Source organism: Drosophila persimilis, unplaced genomic scaffold (genome assembly GCF_003286085.1).
Source record: "Drosophila persimilis strain 14011-0111.01,24,50 unplaced genomic scaffold, DperRS2 tig00000191-arrow-pilon, whole genome shotgun sequence".
Lineage (NCBI taxonomy): Eukaryota > Metazoa > Arthropoda > Insecta > Diptera > Drosophilidae > Drosophila > Drosophila persimilis.
The window spans coordinates 1,578,633-1,601,046 of NW_020825298.1; the positions used below are offsets into that span (position 1 = coordinate 1,578,633).

Consider the following 22,414-nt stretch of genomic DNA (forward strand, 5'->3'; position numbering starts at 1 on the left):
CAGTCCTAGGAGCTCCTTCTGTTTTGTAAACGGTCATTCCCATTCGAGTAGTATCTCCTGGAAGGGATGTAGTTGTTTCAGAAGCCGATGTTGGCATAGTTGTTTCCCTAGAGATCGGTACTACAGTTGGTCCCGTCCTAGGAGCGCCTTCTGTTGTGTAATCGGTCATTCCCATTCCGGTAGTTTCTTGTGGAAGGGATGCGGTTGTTTCAGAAGCAGAGGTTGGCATGGTTGTTTCCTTTGAGATCGGTACTACAGTTGGTACAGTCCTAGGAGCTCCTTCTGTTGTGTAATCGGTCATTCCCATTCGAGTAGTATCTCCTGGAAGGGATGTGGTTGTTTCAGAAGCCGATGTTGGCATAGTTGTTTCCCTAGAGATCAGTACTACAGTTGGTCCTGTCCTAGCAGCGCCTTCTGTTGTGTAATCGGTCATTCCCATTCCGGTAGTTTCTTGTGGAAGGGATGCGGTTGTTTCAGAAGCCGATGTTGGCATAGTTGTTTCCCTAGAGATCGGTACTACAGTTGGTCCAGTCCTAGGAGCGCCTACTGTTGTGTAATCGGTCATTCCCATTCGAGTAGTATCTCCTGGAAGGGATGTGGTTGTTTCAGAAGCCGATGTTGGCATTGTTGTTTCCCTAGAGATCGGTACTACAGTTGGTCCTGTCCTAGGAGCGCCTTCTGTTGTGTAATCGGTCATTCCCATTCCGGTAGTTTCTTGTGGAAGGGATGCGGTTGTTTCAGAAGCAGAGGTTGGCATGGTTGTTTCCTTTGAGATCGGTACTACAGTTGGTACAGTCTTAGGAGCTCCTTCTGTTGTGTAATCGGTCATTCCCATTCGAGTAGTATCTCCTGGAAGGGATGTGGGTGTGTCAGAAACTGAAGATGGAAGGGTAGTTTCCCTAAAGATCGGTACTAGAGTTGGTACAGTCCTAGGAGCTCCTTCTGTTGTGTAATCGGTCATTTCCATTCTAGTTGTATCTCCTGGAAAGTATGTGGTTGTTTCAGAAGCAGATGTTGGCCCAGTTGTTTCCCCAGATATCAGTACTACAGTTGGTCCAGTCCTAGGCGCGCCTTCTGTTGTGTAATCGGTCATTCCCATTCCGGTAGTTTCTTGTGGAAGGGATGCGGTTGTTTCAGAAGCAGAGGTTGGCATGGTTGTTTCCTTTGAGATCGTTACTACAGTTGGTACAGTCCTAGGAGCTCCTTCTGTTGTGTAAACGGTCATTCCCATTCGAGTAGTATCTCCTGGAAGGGATGTAGTTGTTTCAGAAGCCGATGTTGGCATAGTTGTTTCCCTAGAGATCGGTACTACAGTTGGTCCAGTCCTAGGAGCGCCTTCTGTTGTGTAATCGGTCATTCCCATTCCGGTAGTTTCTTGTGGAAGGGATGCGGTTGTTTCAGAAGCCGATGTTGGCATAGTTGTTTCCCTAGAGATGGGTATTACAGTTGGTACAGTTTTAGGAGCTTCTTCTGTAGTGTATTCGGTCATTCCCATTCGAGTAGTATCTCCTGGAAGGGATGTGGTTGTGTCAGAAGCCGATGTTGGCATAGTTGTTTCCCTAGAGATCGGTACTACAGTTGGTCCAGTCCTAGGAGCGCCTACTGTTGTGTAATCGGTCATTCCTATTCGAGTAGTATCTCCTGGAAGGGATGTGGTTGTTTCAGAAGCCGATGTTGGTACAGTTGTTCCCCTAGAGATCGGTACTACAGTTGGTCCAGTCCTAGGAGCGCCTTCTGTTGTGTAATCGGTCATTCCCATTCGAGTAGTATCTCCTGGAAGGGATGTGGGTGTGTCAGAAACTGAAGATGGAAGGGTAGTTTCCCTAGAGATCGTTGCTACAGTTTGTACAGTCCTAGGAGCTCCTTCTGTTGTGTAATCGGTCATTTCCATTCTAGTTGTATCTCCTGGAAAGTATGTGGTTGTTTCAGAAGCAGATGTTGGCCCAGTTGTTTCCCCAGATATCAGTACTACAGTTGGTCCAGTCCTAGGCGCGCCTTCTGTTGTGTAATCGGTCATTCCCATTCCGGTAGTTTCTTGTGGAAGGGATGCGGTTGTTTCAGAAGCAGAGGTTGGCATTGTTGTTTCCTTTGAGATCGCTACTACAGTTGGTACAGTCCTAGGAGCTCCTTCTGTTGTGTAATCGGTCTTTCCTATTCGAATAGAATCTCCTGGAAGGGATGTGGTTGTTTCAGAAGCCGATGTTGGATTAGTTGTTTCCCTAGAGATCGGTACTACAGTTGGTCCAGTCCTAGGCGCTCCTTCTGTTGTGTAATCGGTCATTCCCATTCCGGTAGTTTCTTGTGGAAGGGATGCGGTTGTTTCAGAAGCAGAGGTTGGCATGGTTGTTTCCTTTGAGATCGGTACTACAGTTGGTACAGTCTTAGGAGCTCCTTCTTTTGTGTAATCGGTCATTCCCATTCGAGTAGTATCTCCTGGAAGGGATGTGGGTGTGTCAGAAACTGAAGATGGAAGGGTAGTTTCCCTAAAGATCGGTACTAGAGTTGGTACAGTCCTAGGAGCTCCTTCTGTTGTGTAATCGGTCATTCCCATTCGAGTAGTATCTCCTGGAAGGGATGTGGGTGTGTTAGAAACTGAAGATGGAAGGGTAGTTTCCCTAGAGATCGGTACTACAGTTTGTACAGTCCTAGGAGATCCTTCTGTAGTGTAATCGGTCATTCCCATTCGGGTAGTATCTCTTGGAAGGGATGTGGTTGTTTCAGAATCCGATGTTGGCACGGTTGTTTCCCTGGAGAGGGGCTTAAGCGAGGATCTTTCGATTGGAACTACAGTTGGTACAGTCCCCGGCACACCTTCTGTGGTGTCATCGGTCATTCCTATTCGAGTTGTTTCTTGTGGAAGGGATGTTGTTGTGTCAGAAGCAGAGGTTGGCATGGTTGTTTCCTTTGAGATCGGTACTACAGTTGGTACAGTCCTAGGAGCTCCTTCTGTTGTGTAATCGGTCTTTCCTATTCGAATAGTATCTCCTGGAAGGGATGTGGTTGTTTCAGAAGCCGATGTTGGATTAGTTGTTTCCCTAGAGATCGGTACTACAGTTGGTCCAGTCCTAGGAGCGCCTTCTGTTGTGTAATCGGTCATTCCCATTCCGGTAGTTTCTTGTGGAAGGGATGCGGTTGTTTCAGAAGCAGAGGTTGGCATGGTTGTTTCCTTTGAGATCGGTACTACAGTTGGTACAGTCCTAGGAGCTCCTTCTGTTGTGTAATCGGTCTTTCCTATTCGAATAGTATCTCCTGGAAGGTATGTGGCTGTTTCAGAAGCCGATGTTGGATTAGTTGTTTCCCTAGAGATCGGTACTACAGTTGGTCCAGTCCTAGGCGCGCCTTCTGTTGTGTAATCGGTCATTCCCATTCCGGTAGTTTCTTGTGGAAGGGATGCGGTTGTTTCAGAAGCAGAGGTTGGCATGGTTGTTTCCTTTGAGATCGGTACTACAGTTGGTACAGTCTTAGGAGCTCCTTCTGTTGTGTAATCGGTCATTCCCATTCGAGTAGTATCTCCTGGAAGGGATGTGGGTGTGTCAGAAACTGAAGATGGAAGGGTAGTTTCCCTAAAGATCGGTACTAGAGTTGGTACAGTCCTAGGAGCTCCTTCTGTTGTGTAATCGGTCATTCCCATTCGAGTATTATCTCCTGGAAGGGATGTGGGTGTGTAAGAAACTGAAGATGGAAGGGTAGTTTCCCTAGAGATCGGTACTACAGTTTGTACAGTCCTAGGAGCTCCTTCTGTGGTGTAATCGGTCATTCCCATTCGGGTAGTATCTCTTGGAAGGGATGTGGTTGTTTCAGAATCCGATGTTGGCACTGTTGTTTCCCTGGGGAGGGGCTTAAGCGAGGATCTTTCGATTGGAACTACAGTTGGTACAGTCCCCGGCACACCTTCTGTGGTGTCATCGGTCATTCCTATTCGAGTTGTTTCTTGTGGAAGGGATGTTGTTGTGTCAGAAGCAGAGGTTGGCATGGTTGTTTCCTTTGAGATCGGTACTACAGTTGGTACAGTCCTAGGAGCTCCTTCTGTTGTGTAATCGGTCTTTCCTATTCGAGTAGTATCTCCTGGAAGGGATGTGGTTGTTTCAGAAGCCGATGTTGGATTAGTTGTTTCCCTAGAGATCGGTACAACAGTTGGTCCAGACCTAGGCGCGCCTTCTGTTGTGTAATCGGTCATTCCCATTCGAGTATTATCTCCCGGAAGGGATGTGGGTGTGTCAGAAACTGAAGATGGAAGGGTAGTTTCCCTAGAGATCGGTACTACAGTTTGTGCAGTCCTAGGAGCTTCTTCTGTTGTGTAATCGGTCATTCCCATTCGAGTAGTATCTCCTGGAAGGGATGTGGTTGTTTCAGAAGCCGATGTTGGCATAGTTGTTTCCCTAGAGATCGGTACTACAGTAGGTCCAGTTCTAGGCGCGCCGTCTGTTGTGTAATCGGTCATTCCCATTCCGGTAGTTTCTTGTGGAAGGGATGCGGTTGTTTCAGAAGCAGAGGTTGGCATATTTGTTTTCCGAGAAATCGGTACTACAGTTGGTACAGTCCTAGGAGCTCCTTCTGTAGTGTAATCGGTCATTCCCATTCGGGTAGTAGCTCCTGGAAGGGATGTGGTTGTTTCAGAAGCCGATGTTGGCATACGTGTTTCCCTAGAGATCGGTACTACAGTTGGTACAGTTTCAGGAGCTTCTTCTGTAGTGTAATCGGTCATTCCTATTCGGGAGGTGTCTTGGGGAAGGGACGTTGATGTTTCTGAAGCAGATATTGGAATGGTAGTTTTCCTAGAGATGGGTGTAAGTGTCGATCTATCGTTTGCTACTACAGGTTGTACAGTTTCCATTCGAATATCTATCGGAATCGTTGCTGATTCGGATTTTGTAGATGTTTCAAAGGAAATCGATGCCGTTACTGTTGGAGCTGTGCTGGTGCTTTGTTCCGTGAATAGGGTTGTCGTTTTATTTGCATCTGGGACTATGGTGGTCAGATCGTCAGTTATTGATACTGCGGTATTTGTTTCTGTAGTAGGAGAACTGGATGTATCTGGAGCTGCTGGTGTAGTGTCAATTGCAAGGTGCTTGGTAGTTTTGTACGATTCTGTTGTCGTGTTATAAGATACTGTTGTTTCCTCCTCAGCTTCTATATCGGTATAACGTGTTCGCATTTCGGTTTGATTTGCCAATTGCATAACCGTGTACTTAATACTGACTGATTCCGTTGTAGTTTCGATCGGTTCGTCTGTCAAATTGGTGGGTATGCAGTTCGCAGTAGTGCTGTTGTTGGTCAAAGTCTTGGGGCATATGCATGTGGTAACCTTATGAGCTAGAGTGACGCACTTTATCGCGCCCACACAGAGTGTGTGACAGGGATCGATACATTGACCAGACGATCCACATTGTTGCGCTTCACTGCAATCTTCGTCTGAGGTACAGTTGCCACCTGGCATATCTGCTTGGTTTTTGGTTTTTTTTTTGTTTAGATAATTTTTTGGGTTTTTGAGTGGAGTATTTTGTACATAATTCAAAATAAAAGTATAAGATTTAAAAAATAAAATACGTTAAAATATATACAAATTTTTACCAGTTTATATAAAGGATATAGAAAGTGTATAGCTACAACAAAAAAGAGGTTGGTGCACTATATATATATACAGAGGGGTACGGTACCTAGAAACATACTCTTTGAATTTTCATTCTACTAATTCTCTTGCATACAACTGAAAAACTGTAGGGGAATTTCGAAGCTTTATCAACTATTTACGGTTAATTTCAAATTAGGAACAAACTTCTTTACTATTAGTTAGCTACATATTGGTTTGGTTTTTGTTTGTTTGGTTGTTTGTTTTTTTTTTTACCATTAGTAGTACATTTGTCACCGTTTATCATAGAATCATAGGTTAAGATTTTCATAGTATTCAAGAGGCATTTTTATTAAATTGATTAATATCACGGTGAGCATGAGCGTGTGTGAATGTTCAGAAGAGTTTTGCTTGTATTTATTGTGTTTTCATGTTACTATTGTTTGCGTTTGGATAGATCAGATGCATAGATCTACACTTTGGTCAACGCTTTTCTTGGATTATGGTGCATTAGCATCGTCACAGGTGCTAGTGGCGCAAAGCGTTTAACTTGGGGCTTGTTATAGTCGCTAGACACGGGGGAGCTGGCCCACACTTTTGGCTTGTAACTAAGCTTTCTATTTCTTTGGACCATATCGATAAGCAAAAGATTTATACGAGTACAGGCGGCAGTTAGTTTCTCAGTCCTATGTACATGTACACACAAAAATCTCTCGAGAAACAGATTGACGAGGCGTGAAACTTTAGATAGGAATATCAAGTCAATATATTTCGTCGGGTAAATCGGGTAAATTTTTGTGTTTCTTGTGAGGGGACAGACAATAAGACAGAGCTAGGCAAAAAGGTGAGAGCGTGTGTGAGAGACAGTAAGAGAGAGAGAGTGGTAGGTGGTGGTAGAGAGTAGAAGGCGGGAAACAAAGATACAATATTCGAGAGACAGAAAGGCACTCTCTTGCGGCATGGAGCCAAAGAGTGGTTGGTGAGAGAGAGTACGTTTGTGCTTTACCTTTTTGACATCCATATTTGGCATCGGCTATAAATCCAGGTGGGCAGAATTTACATATCGGCTTGTGATCCTCGACAATGCATGGCGAGTTGGGGGCGCATGTTGCAAACTTGCAAGGATCGACGCACTGCAGTTTACGGCAAGCAAGGCCAGCCGGACAGCCAGCGTCCCGCAGGCAAATGGATATCGAGGGCTGACAGTCCCGCATGCAGATGCACACGGGCTTGTGGTTTTGCACCTCGCAGGACTTGTTCTCGGCACAGACCGGTGCCCGGCCCAACGGCACAATACAGGGGTTCCGGCATTTGCCATCCGTGCAGGCCATATTCGAGGCGCAGTCATCATCGCGATAGCATTCCCGCTTATCCGGTGCACACGTCAGTTCTCCGTATTCGTTGACTATGAAGCCCGACTTGCAGATGCAAACGGGCTGGTGGCGTCGTGTCTCGCACTTCTTGTTGCTCTCGCAAATGAAGAGGGGATTGTTGCATGGATCTGTGCATTGGCCGTACTGGCCGCACTGCAATGTCTCCGGGCACTCGTTGTCACTGGAGCATGGTATCTGCTCCTTGGTCTTGGCGTCCATGTCATCGGTGAGACAATTGGGATCGGGCTTGCACTCTACTTCGGGCCGGCCGATGTGGCAACTTGGACAGGAGCAGCGCGGACGATGCAGAACAGTTTTGCACAGCGCATTCGAGCCGCACGCGCCACGCATTGTACAAGGATCGCTGCAGTGTCCTTGGAGGCAGGATTTTTCACTGGGACAATCCGTATCTGAGTAGCATTGTTCGGTGTCTATAACATAACATTCAGCAGGCGGGAAGAACGAGAGAGAGATAGACAGGAGTTGTTTTTTTTTTTGGTTGGTTTTAAATGTTAATCGTTGGTGGTTTCGTGGGTGCATTCGTCTATTCGGTGGCATAAACGCGGTACGCTACTAAATGTGAAGATATATCTAAATATATCTTCATTCCGAGGGAAACACATAGAAGTACGGAAGTGCGACATTGAAGGGTCGTTGAGTCAAAGGTTTTTTGGTAGACAGAGCCTGGTAGAAGATTCTGGGTTTGCTTTTTGCATAGAACAAAAGTGTTTGGGTGGATGGGTGCTGTAGGGTCTGGGGGTAAATCTTATATCTAAACGTTTCTAATAAACAAAAAGGGAGAAATCTTAAACGAGACAATATATAAACAGTATAATCAAGTTATATTTTTGTTGGTTTGTTTTGATTTGGACTTCTTTTTTGCTTGAGTGTTTTTTGTGTGGTTTTTTTTTGGTGGTTGGGTGGTATTGGGGTTTTATTGTGTGTGTTGTGGGTCGGTTTTTGTGGTTTGGTTTGTGGTGTTCGATTAAGTGTCAGTGGGATTGTTGTGGACTCAGTTTTGGGGGGTTGGGGGTTTTGTGCATGGGATTTTGTTAGAGTAAAGTAAAATTTTAGAGTGGGGGGATGGGAATTTGTCAACGAACTGTGTTCAGAAACGGTGTGCAAAAAGAAATCACAAGGAAGCGAAAACTAAAGAAAGATAAATATTGGATTTCCTCATCCAAAATTTAGTGCAGCAAAAAGTTTCTTTCAGATTTCATTTGGTTGTCTTATTCAAATTGTAGAACTGTGAAGGGAACATCTCACAATAACTCGGGTTTTATAATATGTAGTTTGTGGTATTTAGTATCGTATCTAAAAGCAAGCCAATTTCTGACTGCTTCTGGGTTTCGTCGAATGAATTTGATAGTTTTGGAGGCAGCGTACAAGAGAGCGAGTAGCAGGCGTAGTAGCAGTGAGAACATGTGAGCAATAGTTACAATCCTTGATGATTTACCATATTTTAACGAGCGAGCATATAGAGCAGGAGATATACCCAATTTGATGCTGATCAATGATATATATATCTGGAGATTAATGCGAATTCGAGCTAATACATATTGGTTTTTGTATGTTGTTGTTTTTTTGTTGTTTGGATTTTGTTCAGTAATGGCAAAAATTACACGACATCCAACACATGCGCTCTGCCCTCACGAGAGACACGTTATTGGCGATTGGTTTTGGTGAGTGAGTGATTGATTGATTGATTCAGATTCAGAGAAAGAGAGCGGAAGATTAGCTTTTTATAGGAATATAGGTAGGCTTTAGTAAGAGTACAGGAAATAGTAGTTGGAAAATCGATGGGTAAGAATAAATACAATTTGGAAAACGTACGTTAGAAATACTTGGAGACTAGTTTTCGAACTCTCAATCCTCGTTTGTTATTCATAATTCACAGTATTGTTTTGTTTAAATTTCGATTATATTTACAGATTGGATATTTTCGGGGTTGATTTTTTTTTTTGGTTAGTTTTGGCCGCTTAGATGCGGCCTATAAACAATATGTACATATGTACAACTTTTTCTGTATATACAACTTAATCGCTAGTCAAATGTACCAAAAAACAATATTGAAAGGTTAGTCAAATTTAGTTACATTTTAAGTTCAATTCGGGCTGGGTTTTTATTTGTTGTTGTTTATTGTAAAAGAGTTTGCAACCAATAGAGTGTGTGGTAGGATAGGCAGCAGCAGGAGCTTTCTTAATATGTACTGTTGTAAGGATTGTTGTGTATTTTGTACAAATAGTAGATCTTTTCGGTTATATGTTTTTTTGTTGACTGCTTTAGGGATGCATTGAAAATAGTAGAAGTTGTTGTTTTGTTTTTGTTGTAGTTGCTGTTATTGTTGATGTTGCTTTATGGTTTGCTATGGATTCTATACAATCATTGAATTGTAGTGGATCTTAAATTGATTTACTATTGTATGTTCCTCTCAATTGGTTTCAAATTTCAAGCATATGTTGTGTGAACTATGTGTGAGAATTGTCCCGTCCACAGTTCCCAATCTGAGACTTTATTTTCATTTGAGAAATCTACGAAAAGGGCTTTTCTTTTTAGCAAAAAATAGGGATACGACAGAGCTGTGGATAGGGCAGGGTACAATAGGTGGGCGGTGGACAGAGCGGATTCGGTAGGAAGGAAGGATAGGAATTTTTGGGATTATGGATTTCGATTATGATTTTATCATGTATCAAGGATGTGTTGAGGATTGTTGTCTATTATGTGTTGTATTTTTAATTTTTTTTTTTTTTTATTTTAGATTCATTTAGATTTGTTTTAGATTTAATACTGGGGCTACGTATCGCTATCGCGGCGTTTTTTGTTTTGTTTTGTTTTGTTAGGTAAGGAGGAGGATGAACCAACTTTTTGTCTACTGAATCTGTGCGAGAATATGGATGCCGCGGAGAGCTGATTTTCAAAATACAGAAATGGTTATTCAGAAGCCAATTTGTATGGTGACTAAACGAATTCCAATGAGAGTTGAGTTGAGCAGCTCTATGAAAGCCAGAATGAAAAATGAGAACGAACGCAAGCTTCAAGCTTTTTTTATGGGGGAAAGAGCCAGCTCTTCTTTGTTTGCTTTCTGATTAGTATGATTTTAAATTTACTTAAGGTCTAGACTTAAAAACTGCTTCATAGAGTAAGTGGTATTTTGTGTGTTTCAAAAATGAATTTAGGCACAGATTGGGTAACCGCGATAGCGACAGCAACAATCCACGAATTTCCATATGCTGTATTTATGTATGGTTGCATTGTATTCTATATTAAAGGATACTTAAAGAACTATAACTAACTCTTTGGTCTGGTGATGGCTATTCAAGGATCAGGTATCGGGAATTGTACGTTGTTGTGTGTAGGTGGTTGTGTTGTGTGGTTCTGTTTTGAGCGTGCTGGGGTTGGAATTATACGTATGCTTGGCTTTTCGCACATGTGTATAGGTTGTTAAGAAATAAATAAATACTCTAACAATTACGTATTAGATTTTGGCACACACACACTACACTGAACTCTTTGGTCAAATACGTATTTCTAGTAGTCTAGGCAGCCGGAGGAGGCTGTGTTTGAATTAGTGGAATTAGCTAATTAGCTTGGGGTGGTTTTTGTTTTTGTTTTGTGGTTTTAAAACTCGCATCTATGTATGGCTAATAAAAACCAATAAAATTATAACAACAAATTCAATTTCAATTGGTTACTAACAGACCTCCAGTTATTATGTTTTTGGTTGGTAAAAAACGGCAACGGAACGCTGGTTAACATGATTAGGCACTATTCTGTACTCTAAGGGCTAAAAACACACGAGACTTGTATAAATGGAGGGCCACTTACCCTGCTGGCACACATATTCATAGCCATGGCGCACACAGTCGCCCACATCGCAGCCGAGAGTTCGGCAGTCCTGTTGCGGTGGAGTCAAATAACCTACCGCGAAGGATAAAGATGATTAGCTTTGGTTTTTGAAAGAGTCTTAAGATATGGTTTACATTGCACATAGGCATCTCCGTTGGGGAAGTCCTCCGGGCAGTAGCACTCGGCTTGGTCGTTGTCCAGCACATGGCAGGCCGCATTCAATCCACATGGATGATCATGACAGGCATTCACCAGAGGTCCCTCGCAGAGGCACCCCTTGTTGGCATCCCCGATGCAGCCATCCATGCAGGCACACTCGTAGCCGCCGGGCACTTCGGTACACTTGGAGTTGACGCCACACGGGCTGTTGGAGCAGCCACCGTCCAGGGGCTGGCACTCGCTGGCAGGATTTCCAAAGAAGTCGGGTGGGCAGGAACATTGGGCCTGGCGGTTAACTACACGGCATTGGGCATTGGTGCCGCAGGCACCGTACTCCAGGCAGGGATTGCGGCACTTGCCGCCATCGCATCGCTTGCTGCTGTCGCAGTCAGAGTCCTGACGACACTCGAACTGCACGCACTCCTTACTGGGTTCTCCCTCATAGCCGTCGGGGCAGTAGCAGAGCATACGATGCTCGGACACGGTGCACAGGGCATTGCGTCCGCAGGCCTTGTCGTCGGCACATGGGTCAGTACACTTGCCGCGCACACAGCTCTGGTCGGCGGCACAGTCACTGTTGGACTTGCAGCCGGCAATGCAGGCGCCTCGCTCGCACAACTGTCCCACGGTGCATTGTCGCTTGGGTCCGCACTTATTGCGACACTTTCCGCGCGCGCACTGTTGTCCGCAGGCGCAGTCCTCCGTTCGGGAGCATTTTGTGGCGCAGTAGGCCCCGTTCTCGTCGCATTCACAGCCGGGATGGCAGCGCTCCGCTGGCAGTTGGCAGCCAGTGAGGCCGTCTCCAATGAAAGAGGCCGGACACTGGCACTGGACGCCATGATTCACCACCAGACAGTCGGCACACTGGCCACACTGGCCGGGGCTGCGACAGGGATTCTGGCACTTCTTGTTCACGCAGGCCTCGTCGGTCGCACAGCTGAGGTCGTTGCGGCAACCGGTCTGACAGACACGATTCTCGCAGATCTGGCCCTGGGCACAGACCTCATCCGTGTTGCAGACTGTGCGGCAGGTTCCACGCATGCAGCGCTCGTCCGAGAGACAGTTCTGGTCGTTGCGACACTTGCCCTGACAGCTTCCGGCGTAGCACAACTGGTTGTTCTGGCAGTCCTCGTTGCGTCCGCAGGCGATTCGCGGAACCTTGCAGGCCACGTTGGCCTTGCCGCTAAGTCCCTCCGGGCAAGTGCACTGTTTGCGATGGTCAATCGTCTGGCAGAGGGCATTCGTTCCACAGGCCGTGGGGTCTGCACAGGGATCCACGCACTGTTGGGCAGAGCAGGAAAGCTCGGGCGGACAACCCTGGTCGGACCGGCAGCCGGGCACGCAGTTAAGTCCCAGACACAGTTCGCCGTGGGCGCATTCGTTGTCGTGGCGACAGAGTGGCTTGCAGACGCCCTGCTGGCAACGCTCGTTGGTCAGGCAGCCGGCGTCGTCGGCGCACAAGGGGCGGCACACAGACTCGAAGCATGCCAGCCCGTTGCCACAGTCGCGATTCTCGCGGCACTCGAGCGGGGGGGCACGCACGCAGCCCACCTGGGGCGTGGGATTGGGTACCATGCTCTCCAGACAGCTGCAGGTGGCCCGGTGATTGGAGACCGAACAGGCGGCATTTGGGCCGCAGGGACTCTCCACACAGGGATTCACACACTTATCGTTGCGGCAGGACTCGGAGGCACTGCAGTCATCATCCACATGGCAGCCGTAGACGCACTTGTTGTGCAGGCAGACGTGCCCCAAGAAGCAATCGTTATCCACGCGGCAGGTCACTAAAATAAGATCAGATTTAGGTATGAAAATCATGTGAGATGGAAGGGAAGGAAGGGAACCTACGCATGCAATTGCCCCGCAAGCATTTCTCGTTGGAGGCACACTCCAGATCGTTGTGGCACACAGGAAGGCACATGGAGTCGCGGCAGGTGTAGCCAGGCGAGCAGTCACCATCGCAGGCAACTGGCACCCGGACACATTCCTTCGACGAGTCTCCGGTGAAACCCTCCGGGCAGTGGCACTGTTTAAGGTGGTTCAACATCACGCACTCGGCGTTCTGGCCGCAGGCCTGGGGCTGGACACAGGGATTGAAGCATTGGCCGCCCTGGCACACCTCCGACGGCCCACACTCGGTGTCCAGCACGCAGGCAGCTATATTTATAGGGAAAATCAGAGAGAGAGAATTAATTGACTTGAATTCTATAGGAGGTTAAGTTCCCGTCTCTTGCAACGTTCGTGTTCGGCGTGTGTTGTCGTTTGTGTGTAATTTGTAGTTAAGTTTGCATCTAGTCTAAGAGTTAGAGTTAGCGTTTGGTTTAATGCGTGGGCATCGAGGCCAGTCCAAGGTTTTGAAGTAAGTATCTAGTAGTTATGGTAGTTTCTTGAGATGTTGTGACACACTTGAGGGTTTGCAAAGGAATCTAAATCGTATATTTATCAGTTATTGTGGAATACTTGATGCGTTTGTAAAGTTAATTTGTGAATGCTTTCCCTCTTTGATATAATTTCCAACAAAGAATCAATTATTTTCCTTATCATACTTATTAGCTATTAAATCGATAATTCATAGTCATTGGCGTACCCTAAAGTAATGCTCTAATATTGTTTGTTAATTACGCAGCCCACTGTACAGTTGCTTTGTGATGTACCTCACAGCTTTCGTTCGTTTTCTGCTATCACTTTCGGGTGATCGCAGTAAAAATTTCCCCTAAGTGAACAGCTACATTCGTTTTGAAGAATTCGCTTTGAAAGATTCTGTTATTTTTACGATGAAACGCTAAATATGTATGGTTTTTATGATACTAGTTATTTAGAAAAAGAAGTAATAAAAATAATACCCCCATTGAATGCCACAACATCTCTGGTATAGATTTCTGTGCTAGTTTTTGGTAAGTAAGTGAGTAAGTAGGTACTAATAAGAAGATAGGTAAAAAGACTTTACTCGTTCAGGTACACCTGCATTCGAATGCAATTGTTTGCAGTAGAGTTTTGCAGTCGGAAGGTGGTAGAGTCGGTGGTGGGGTTTTTGCAGGCAAGGGTGCGTGGAGAGTACTTACGTTTGCAGACGCTATCCGAGCAGTAGGTGTTTGTGGGACAGTCGCCGGTGACCTGACAGGGAACGGGCAATGGCTTACAGCCGGCCACCCGGTCAGCGGGTTGGCCGTCGTAGCCCATGCGGCATGCACAGTGAGCGATGTGGCCCTTCGGAACACATTCCGCGTTGGGGCCACATTGCAGTTGTGCGCAGACATCGTGACACTTGGCCACGCCGTTAGTTTTGGTGCATGCAGCATGCGGGGGACAGTCCTCGTTGGTCTCGCACTCCACGGAGCTGCGACAGCCCTCATTATACGGGTCACCAACGAGGCCGGGGGGACAGCTACACTTATAGGAGCCGCGCGAGTTCCGGCAACGGGCACCGGGTCCGCACGGAGCATCGCGACAAAAGTCAATGACATCGCAGCGTACGCGGGGATCGCCACTGAAGCCGGGCTGGCAGTGGCACACCTGCTGATGGTGTTCCGTGGTGCAGAGAGCGTTGTCCCCGCAGGGCTGGCCTATCAGGCAGGCGATCTTGCACATATTATTGTCGCAGCTCTTGTCGTTCGAACAGTCCTCGTCGCTGCTGCACTCGATCTTGCGGCAGCCCGACTTGGCATCCCCAAAGAACCCATCCTTGCAAATACAGTCCGGAGAGTGGGAGCGAGCCACACACTCGGCATTGCGGCCACAGGCGGCACGACCGAGGCACACGGGCTCACAGCGGGCACGTCCGTAGGCATCCATCTGGCAGGTCTCGTCCTCGCCACAGTCCGTATTGGCGCCGCACTCCAGCTCCTTAGTGCAGATGTTGTTCGAGCAGAACTGGAACTGGGGACAGGTCGTGTTGGATTTACAGGTGCCCTGGCAGACGCCTTGAAGGCACAACTGCTCCGAGATGCAATCCCTGTTGGTGCTGCAGAGGGGGCTGCAAATTCCATGCGAGCAAATGCTTCCCTGTGCGCACTGCGCATCCTGCTGGCAGTACTGCAGTGGCACACATCCCTGTTTGGCATCTCCGGTGCTGCCCGACTCGCAGGCACAGACTCCGATGTGATTCTGGACCGAACAGAGAGCCTGGGCTCCGCAGGCATTGGGCAGAGAGCAAGGATCAATACATTTGGCATCCAGGCAGGCCTTGTCCCCGCCACAGTCATCGTTGTCCGAGCACTCGATGTGTACGCACTCGACGAGAGGATCTCCGCGGGAATTCACGGAGCAGGTGCACACGGCCTGGTGGCTTTGAGCCTGACAGTTGGCATTGATGCCGCACGCATTCTGCCGTTCGCAGGGACTGCGGCATCGGGAATTCTGGCAACTGGCGGTTGCGGGACAGTCGACATCGCTGAGGCATTCGCTGGGATCCCGGCATCCGGCCTGCAGGGGATCTCCGATGAGTCCCTCGGGGCACTGGCAGTTGTAGCTTCCAGGCAGATTGTTGCAGAAGGCCGTGCTGTGGCAGGGCTGCGACAGACACTCGTTGATATCTTCGCACACTCCTCCGCTGACCAGTTGGTATCCCTCGTAGCAGGCGCATACCGCCTTGTGGTCGGACACCTCGCAGTTTCCTTTGCCGCAGCCGGTTAGGTCGCAGGGTTTGATGCAGCGATTCGTCTCCGCATCGCAGGCACGATCGCTGGCACAGTCCACATGATCGATGCACTCGACCTTGAAGCAGCCGACTCCTGTATCATTTGGATCACCTAGATATCCAGCAGGACAGCTACACTGAGCCTCGTGTCCTTCCGACTGGCAATGGGCATTGGCTCCGCACACGGTCTGCAGGCACGGATCCGTGCACTTGCCCTGTATGCAGGCCAAATTGTTGGCACAATCGTCCGGCTGGTGGCATTGCCGCCCTTGGGAACAGCCCTGCTTGGTGTATCCATCGCCGACGGTACCCTCGGGACACACACAGCGATAAGAACCGGGCACATTCTCGCACCGGGCACTGGCATGGCACGGCTGCTCCGTACACTCGTCGATGTCGGAGCAGCCAAAGGGCGTGCCAATAAATCCGCTGGCGCACTTGCACTTTCCAGTGAGGCAGAGCTCTGTGGGCGGGCAGTCCGCGTCGGAGTCGCATCCTGGCTGGCAGGTGCGATCCGCATTACAGATCTCCCCGGCCAGACAGTTGTTGCTGGTGTAGCAGACCTTGCGGCACACCTGCTGATAGCAGCGCTCTCCAATCGCGCAGGAGGAGGTCTTGGTGCAGGGGAGATTGCACTGGTTGCCAATACACATGTGTCCGTTGGGGCACTGATTGCTGGCCAGGCAGGGAGCGGGCACTCGCACGCAGCCCTGTTCGGGCGTGGGATTGCCCTCGAATCCCTCCGGACAGCTGCACTGACTCCGGTGCTGGGCAATGTTGCAGAGGGCATTAGGGCCGCAACTGTTGCCGGACTGGCACGGATTCAGACACTTGTTCTCGATGCAGGACTGGTCCTGCTTGCACTCCTTGTTGCTGCGGCAGCCGATGGTGCAGTGACCCTCCACGCAGGCCAGGCCACTGGCGCACTGGCTGTGGTCCAGGCAGGCCACCACACAGACGTTGTTCAGACAGCTCTCGCCGTCGGAGCAGTCCTGCGAGTTCCGGCACGCGATGCGGCACTGGCCGTTGAAGCACAGCTCTCCGCCGCAGTCCACGTCGGTCAGGCACTTGGAGGCGCTGCGGGCGCATCCGTCCTTGGCCGAATCGGAGATGGGTTGGAAACGCAGCGGACAACTGCAGACGGGCTTCCGGTTCACGACCTTGCACTCGGCATTCGATCCGCAGGCGTTATCGCACGGATTCTGACAGCGTCCGCCCGCGCAGATGGTGTTGGCCGGACAGTCGGCATCCCCATTGGGGCACTGGCCGTCCGGACGGCAGCCCGCGCTCTTGGGTTCGCCCACGAAGTGAGGCGGACACTTGCACACGGGTCCCTCGGGTGTGACCTCACAAATGGCCGATGCATGACAGGTTCCTGCGGCACAGCCGCTCTGTTTGGTGCAAGCCACCTCGGGCAGTGGGTCGCCACGGAATCCGGGAGGGCACTGGCACACGGCGCGATGATCCTCGGCCAAGCAGATGGCATTCTCGCCACACGACTCCTCATCGCAGACATCGAAGCAGGTGTGGGTCATTCGGTTGCACATTTGGGTGGTGGGACAGTCGTGATTGTAGACACACGGCACGCTCTGGCAGCCATTGAACGGATCGTACGGATCGCCGGCGAATGGTCCGGGCGGACACTGGCACTGGGCCTGATGGTTGTTCGTGATGCAGACGGCACGGGGGCCGCACTTGACCGACTCGCAGGCTGGGCGACAGCTCAGCGTTTGGGTGGTCTCGTCCTTGATGCAGGCCTCCGACTCCTGGCACTCGGCATGGCTGCGGCACTGATGCTTCTGCGCCGGCTGGCAGCCATTCCGATCGTTGGGATTTCCCACAAAACCGTTGAGGCAGTCGCAGCGTCCCTGGTGCTGCCGGGCCACGCAAATGGCATTGGCCGGACAGGTGAAGGAATCGCAGATGGCCACGCACTTGAGCACGCCCAGGACGTCCGGGCGACAGGCGGAGGCATCCGGACAGTTGGCATCGCTGGTGCAGTCGGGCAGCGAGGGTTTCTCGCACGAGGAGACCACCGGGTTCCACACGAAGCTCTCGGCACAATTGCAGTTGGCATGTCCCGCGGGATTGATCTTGCACAGCTCGTTCGGTCCGCAGACCACATTCGAGCATAGATTAATGCAATCCCGAGTGCCATGGGCCGATGAAGTCTGGCAGCCGAAGCCGCGCTCGCAGTCCTTGTCCGTTTTGCATTTGTCCTCCATTTCGGGTATCGTCCGTTCCGGCTGGCAGCCCACTTGCAGATTGCTCGGATTGCCGAAGAAACCGTCGGAGCAGATGCACGACGAGCGATGATCTTCGGCCACGCAGAGGGCATTGGGACCGCACTGGATCTTCGAGCAGGCATCCACGCACTTGCGCAGACCCCTGCCCAGCTGGAAGCAGATCTCCGTGTGACGGCAGTCGGCATCGTTGCCACACTGGCCGCGCACGCTGCATCCCTCGCTGAGATCATGCGGATCTCCGATGTAGCCCATGGGGCAGAGGCATTTCCCAGCATCGCAGATGGCACGCGGTCCACAGGCCGCCTTGGAGCAGAGGTTCTTGCACTGTCCCTTCTGGCAACTGTAGCCATCGGGGCACTCCACGCGCTCGTTGCACTGGCACTTGTTTGCATCCTGACAGAACCGGCTCTCGATGGGTTGGCAGCTGCTGTAGGGATTTCCGGCGTGTCCGGACAGGCAGAGGCACTCGAAGCCACCGGCAGTGTTGAGGCAGGCGGCATTTAGGCCGCACGGTTTGTTGGTGCACTCGTCCACGTCCTGGCAGCCCACATGGGGATTGCCGCTGAAGCCCTGCGGACAGAGGCACGTGATGTGGTTTCCCACAGCGCGACATTCCGCGTTCGGACCACAGCTATTCGGCTGGCAGACATTCTTGCTCTGAGCGCCACAGCCCTCGTAGGGATTGCCATATGTTCCCGGATTGCAGGCACATCGGCTCTGTCCCAATCCGTACTCGCAATGGGCATTGTCCCCGCAGCCTGGCGAGCACTTGGCCATCTCGATGGGCGGCATGCAGAGGAGATCAGGATTGCCGACAAAGTTCGGTTCACAGACGCACTTTCCGTTGTTCTTGTCGCAGGTGGCTCCAATGCCGCAGACGACCCCATCGCAGCGCTCCTTGCAGCGTCCGTTGATGCAGATCTGACGCTCGTCGCAAGGCCGCGAGGCCGTACACTGATCCGTGCTGCAGCTGCCGCCGGGGAAGGGATTCCCCAGCTGTCCCTGCGGGCACTTGCAGGTGGGTCCGTCGCTGGTGGGTATGCACAGGGCTCCCTCGCCGCAGATCACGTCCTGGCACTGGGAGACGCACTCGCCATCGGCATTCTTGACGAAACCCACGCGACAGCGACACCATCCCGCATGCTGTTCGGTCTCGCAGTAGGCGTTCGATCCGCACAGGAGACTGGCACAGGGACTCAGGCAACTGCCGTCGAGGCAGGCCAGATTACTCGCGCAATCCTCGTTGCTGAGGCACTTGCTCTTGGGCGTTCCGTTCTCAAAGATGCAGCCGCTCTTGTACGGGTCTCCGGTGAATCCCTTGGGGCACACGCACTGGTATCCTCCCTTCTTGTTCACGCAGTAGGCACCGTAGGCGCATGGCAAATGCGCGCACTCATCCTCGTCTGTGCAGCCGAGCAGGGGATCGCCCTTGAAGCCCGCCTCGCACATGCATTGCGGGGGATCCGAGGGCGTGCACTTGGCATTGATGCCACAGGGGAATCGCTCGCAGGGGCTCTTGCACTTGTTGTTGTCCTGAGGATCGAGGAAGTACGGCGGTGGGCAGACACACTCTCCCGGCTGGATGCACTTCTCATTGCTGGCACACTCCTTGTCCGCGGCGCACTTCCTTTGGGCCGGAGCACAAAGTCCGTTGTAGGCATCCCCCAGGTAGCCCTCGGGACAGTGGCAGGTGTAGCCTCCGGCCTGATTCACGCACTGAGCTCCAAAGGCGCAGAGCTGGGTGCCGCGCTCCTCGCACTCGTTGACATCCGCACAGGTGCCGTCCGGCTGCGTCTGGTAACCCTTGGGGCAGGCGCAGTAACTCACGCCACCGGCAATGGAGATGCACTCCGCACCGCTGGGGCAGGCCTGGCCGCCACTGGAGCAGCCCGCGAGGACGCAGCTGTTGCCCAGAAGCTTGTACGGCGCCTGGCACTGGCACTCTGCGGTGCTGCAGATCTCACACATGATGAAGGGGTTGCCGGTGTGGCCCTGCGGGCAGCGGCACTCGTAGCTTCCGGGCAGGTTCTTGCACAGGGCATTCAGTCCGCAGGCTGGCTTTCCGCGCAGCGCGGAGCACTCGTCTAGGTCCTGGCACTGGCCATTCTCCGAATTGCGTTCGTAGCCCTGGCGGCAGATGCACACGCTGTTTCCTGTGTACGAATCCTGCACGCAGCTCTCGCCAGCCGCACAGGGATTCGCGTCGGAACAGCCTGCACTCTTGGATGTGGCACATCCCTCGCGGTAGGCATCGCCCGATGATCCGCCCGGGCACTGGCAAAGATATCCACCCGCTGTGTTGGTGCAAATGGCCTTCTCCGCACAAGGATTGGCCCGGCACTCGTCGATGTCGTTGCAGCCGCCGGGAAGAGCGGCATTTCCAGTGTAGCCGGGTGCACATAGGCACTGCGCCTGACCATTGGCCAGCATGCACTGGGCATGGGCTCCGCAGTCCTGCGTTTCGCACGGATGCCGGCAATCGTTGCCTATATTCGGCTCCGGGCACAGACAACGCTTCGTTTCGTCACAGATGGCATTTCCGGGACAGTTCTCGCTGGTCGTGCAGCTCACGATGGGTACGCAGCGCACACTAGGATCGGGATCGGCAATGGTGTGTTCGGGACAGCGACAGGTGTATCCACCGCCGGGCATGTTCACGCACTCGGCGCCCGATCCGCATTTACTGCCAGTCCGGCACTCGTCCACATCCACGCACTTGCTGTGCGGATCTCCAGAGAAGCCTGGAGGACAGGCGCACGAGTAACCACCGGCGGTGTTGGAGCATGTGGCGTTCTGGCCACAGCTGCCAAAGGGTCCATGCAGCAGATCGCACTCGTCAATGTCCACACAACCGGCGGCTACATCACTGGGATTGTAGGTCCATCCCTCCTCGCAGACGCAGTAGGCCTCGTTCTGGTCCGGTTTGCAGTAGGCATGCGGCCCACAGCGGACATCCTCGCAGGGCTGCTTGCAGGCCATCCTCGGGGGACTGCCTACATACCCGGCCTCACAGTCGCAACGATACGAGCCGGGCGTGTTCAGGCACTGGGCATGCTGGCCGCAAGCCTCTGCATGGGTGCGACACTCATCGATGTCCACACAACTGGCGCCAATGGGCTCGAATCCGTCAAGGCAGAAGCACTGGTTCTCAATGCACTCGGCGTTGTTGGTGCAATCGAAATTACTGCGGCAGAGGATGTTCACATCCACCTGTTCGCAGGCCACCTTTGGATCGGGCTTGCCGTCGTAGCCCTGCGGACACTTGCAGTTGTACCCGGGAACCGTGTTCTCGCACTGGGCGTGCTGGCCGCAGGGTTTGTCCAGGGCGGCACACTCGTCAATGTCCACGCAGCCGCGGAAGGGATCGCCGGTGTAGTCCGGCTTGCAGGTGCACACAAAGCTTCCGATCGTGTCCGTGCAGATGGCATTCTCGCCGCACGGGTTGTCCTGACACTCGTTGATGTCTGGATCGGTCGAGGGGCAGGGTGTTTGGGGCAAACGCGTGGTTCATTGGCGGGTTGTGGTGGTGGTGGTGGTGGTTGGGGGGATTGGGTTAAATATATTTATAAATTAATTAAATTAGTATTCAAAAACAATACAAAATTGGATGATAGACAGGCGAGGGAGCATATAGCGTGAAGTGGGGGAGCGGGAGGAGATACTGGATACAGGTATTGTAGATATAGAAGGGATAGAGGTGGGAGGGAGGACTACAGTGGGTGTCGAGGAGGAAGCTGTCTGAAAAGCATGCAACTGCTAGAAAAGCATAAAAGCTCAGGCTTGAAGCTTGCTAAAAAAAATAGGCAGCTTTAAAGGCATTTAGCGGGTGGGAGGGATTGGGAATTTTAGGAGGAAGCGCCTCCCACAAGGTCTGCAAGTCCATGCGGGTGTTTTATCCCCTCGGATCTTGCAAGCCTCGTGGAGTTACAAAAATATTCAGGCTCTTTTTTCAGTATTTTGCAATTTAAATACTAAATATAATACTGAAAATTCCGTAATATCTAAGAATATACTTGGTATTTTCACTGGAATATATTTCAAATATCGCTTAAACGATTGAAACTACTATAAAAGGTGTAATACAAATCTGAAAATACCAAGTATTTCCATCGGAATATACTATAATACGGAAAATAGAGCCTGGGGACGAAGCATGTCTAAAGCAGGCAATAAATACTAACTCTCGCAATGCAAATAGCCCTGTCCTTGGAATCCACTCGGGCACAGACATCGATACGAGCCCGGAAAGTTAATGCATTTGGCGTTGGTGCCGCACTTGGCCACGCCATCCGGCTGGTTGCACTCATCGATGTCCAGGCAGGCCAAGCCCGCGCCCGATGTGGCAGGAGCCACCGCCGTCTGGATATCGGCTTCCCCCTGGCCATAGCCCAGTGGCAGGATGGCGAGAGGTGGCTCTGCGTTCTGATCATGCTCGAGGACGAAGCCGAGGGGACAACGACACTGATAGCTACCGCCCATGTTCACGCATTCAGCACCCGAACCGCATGGATTGTTAGTGGCGCATTCATCGACATCTGGTATTATGTTTTGTTTCGGTATTAATGTAGCATTTTGCGGTGCATTA

At 50.9% G+C, this 22,414-nt stretch overlaps 1 protein-coding gene across 1 annotated transcript in view; it reads right to left on the bottom strand.

Annotated features, from left to right (window-relative positions):
* The window catches only part of LOC6604583, a 97,096-nt gene that overhangs the window by 62,633 nt on the left and 12,049 nt on the right, over positions 1 to 22,414 (bottom strand). The window contains exons 6-10 of the mRNA XM_026988946.1: positions 14,010 to 21,293; positions 12,796 to 13,104; positions 10,923 to 12,731; positions 10,768 to 10,860; positions 6,576 to 7,373 (exon numbers count right to left, since the gene is read on the bottom strand). Coding sequence (XP_026844747.1) covers positions 6,576 to 7,373; positions 10,768 to 10,860; positions 10,923 to 12,731; positions 12,796 to 13,104; positions 14,010 to 21,293 — 10,293 coding nt within the window. The remainder of the gene's footprint in view (positions 1 to 6,575; positions 7,374 to 10,767; positions 10,861 to 10,922; positions 12,732 to 12,795; positions 13,105 to 14,009; positions 21,294 to 22,414) is intronic.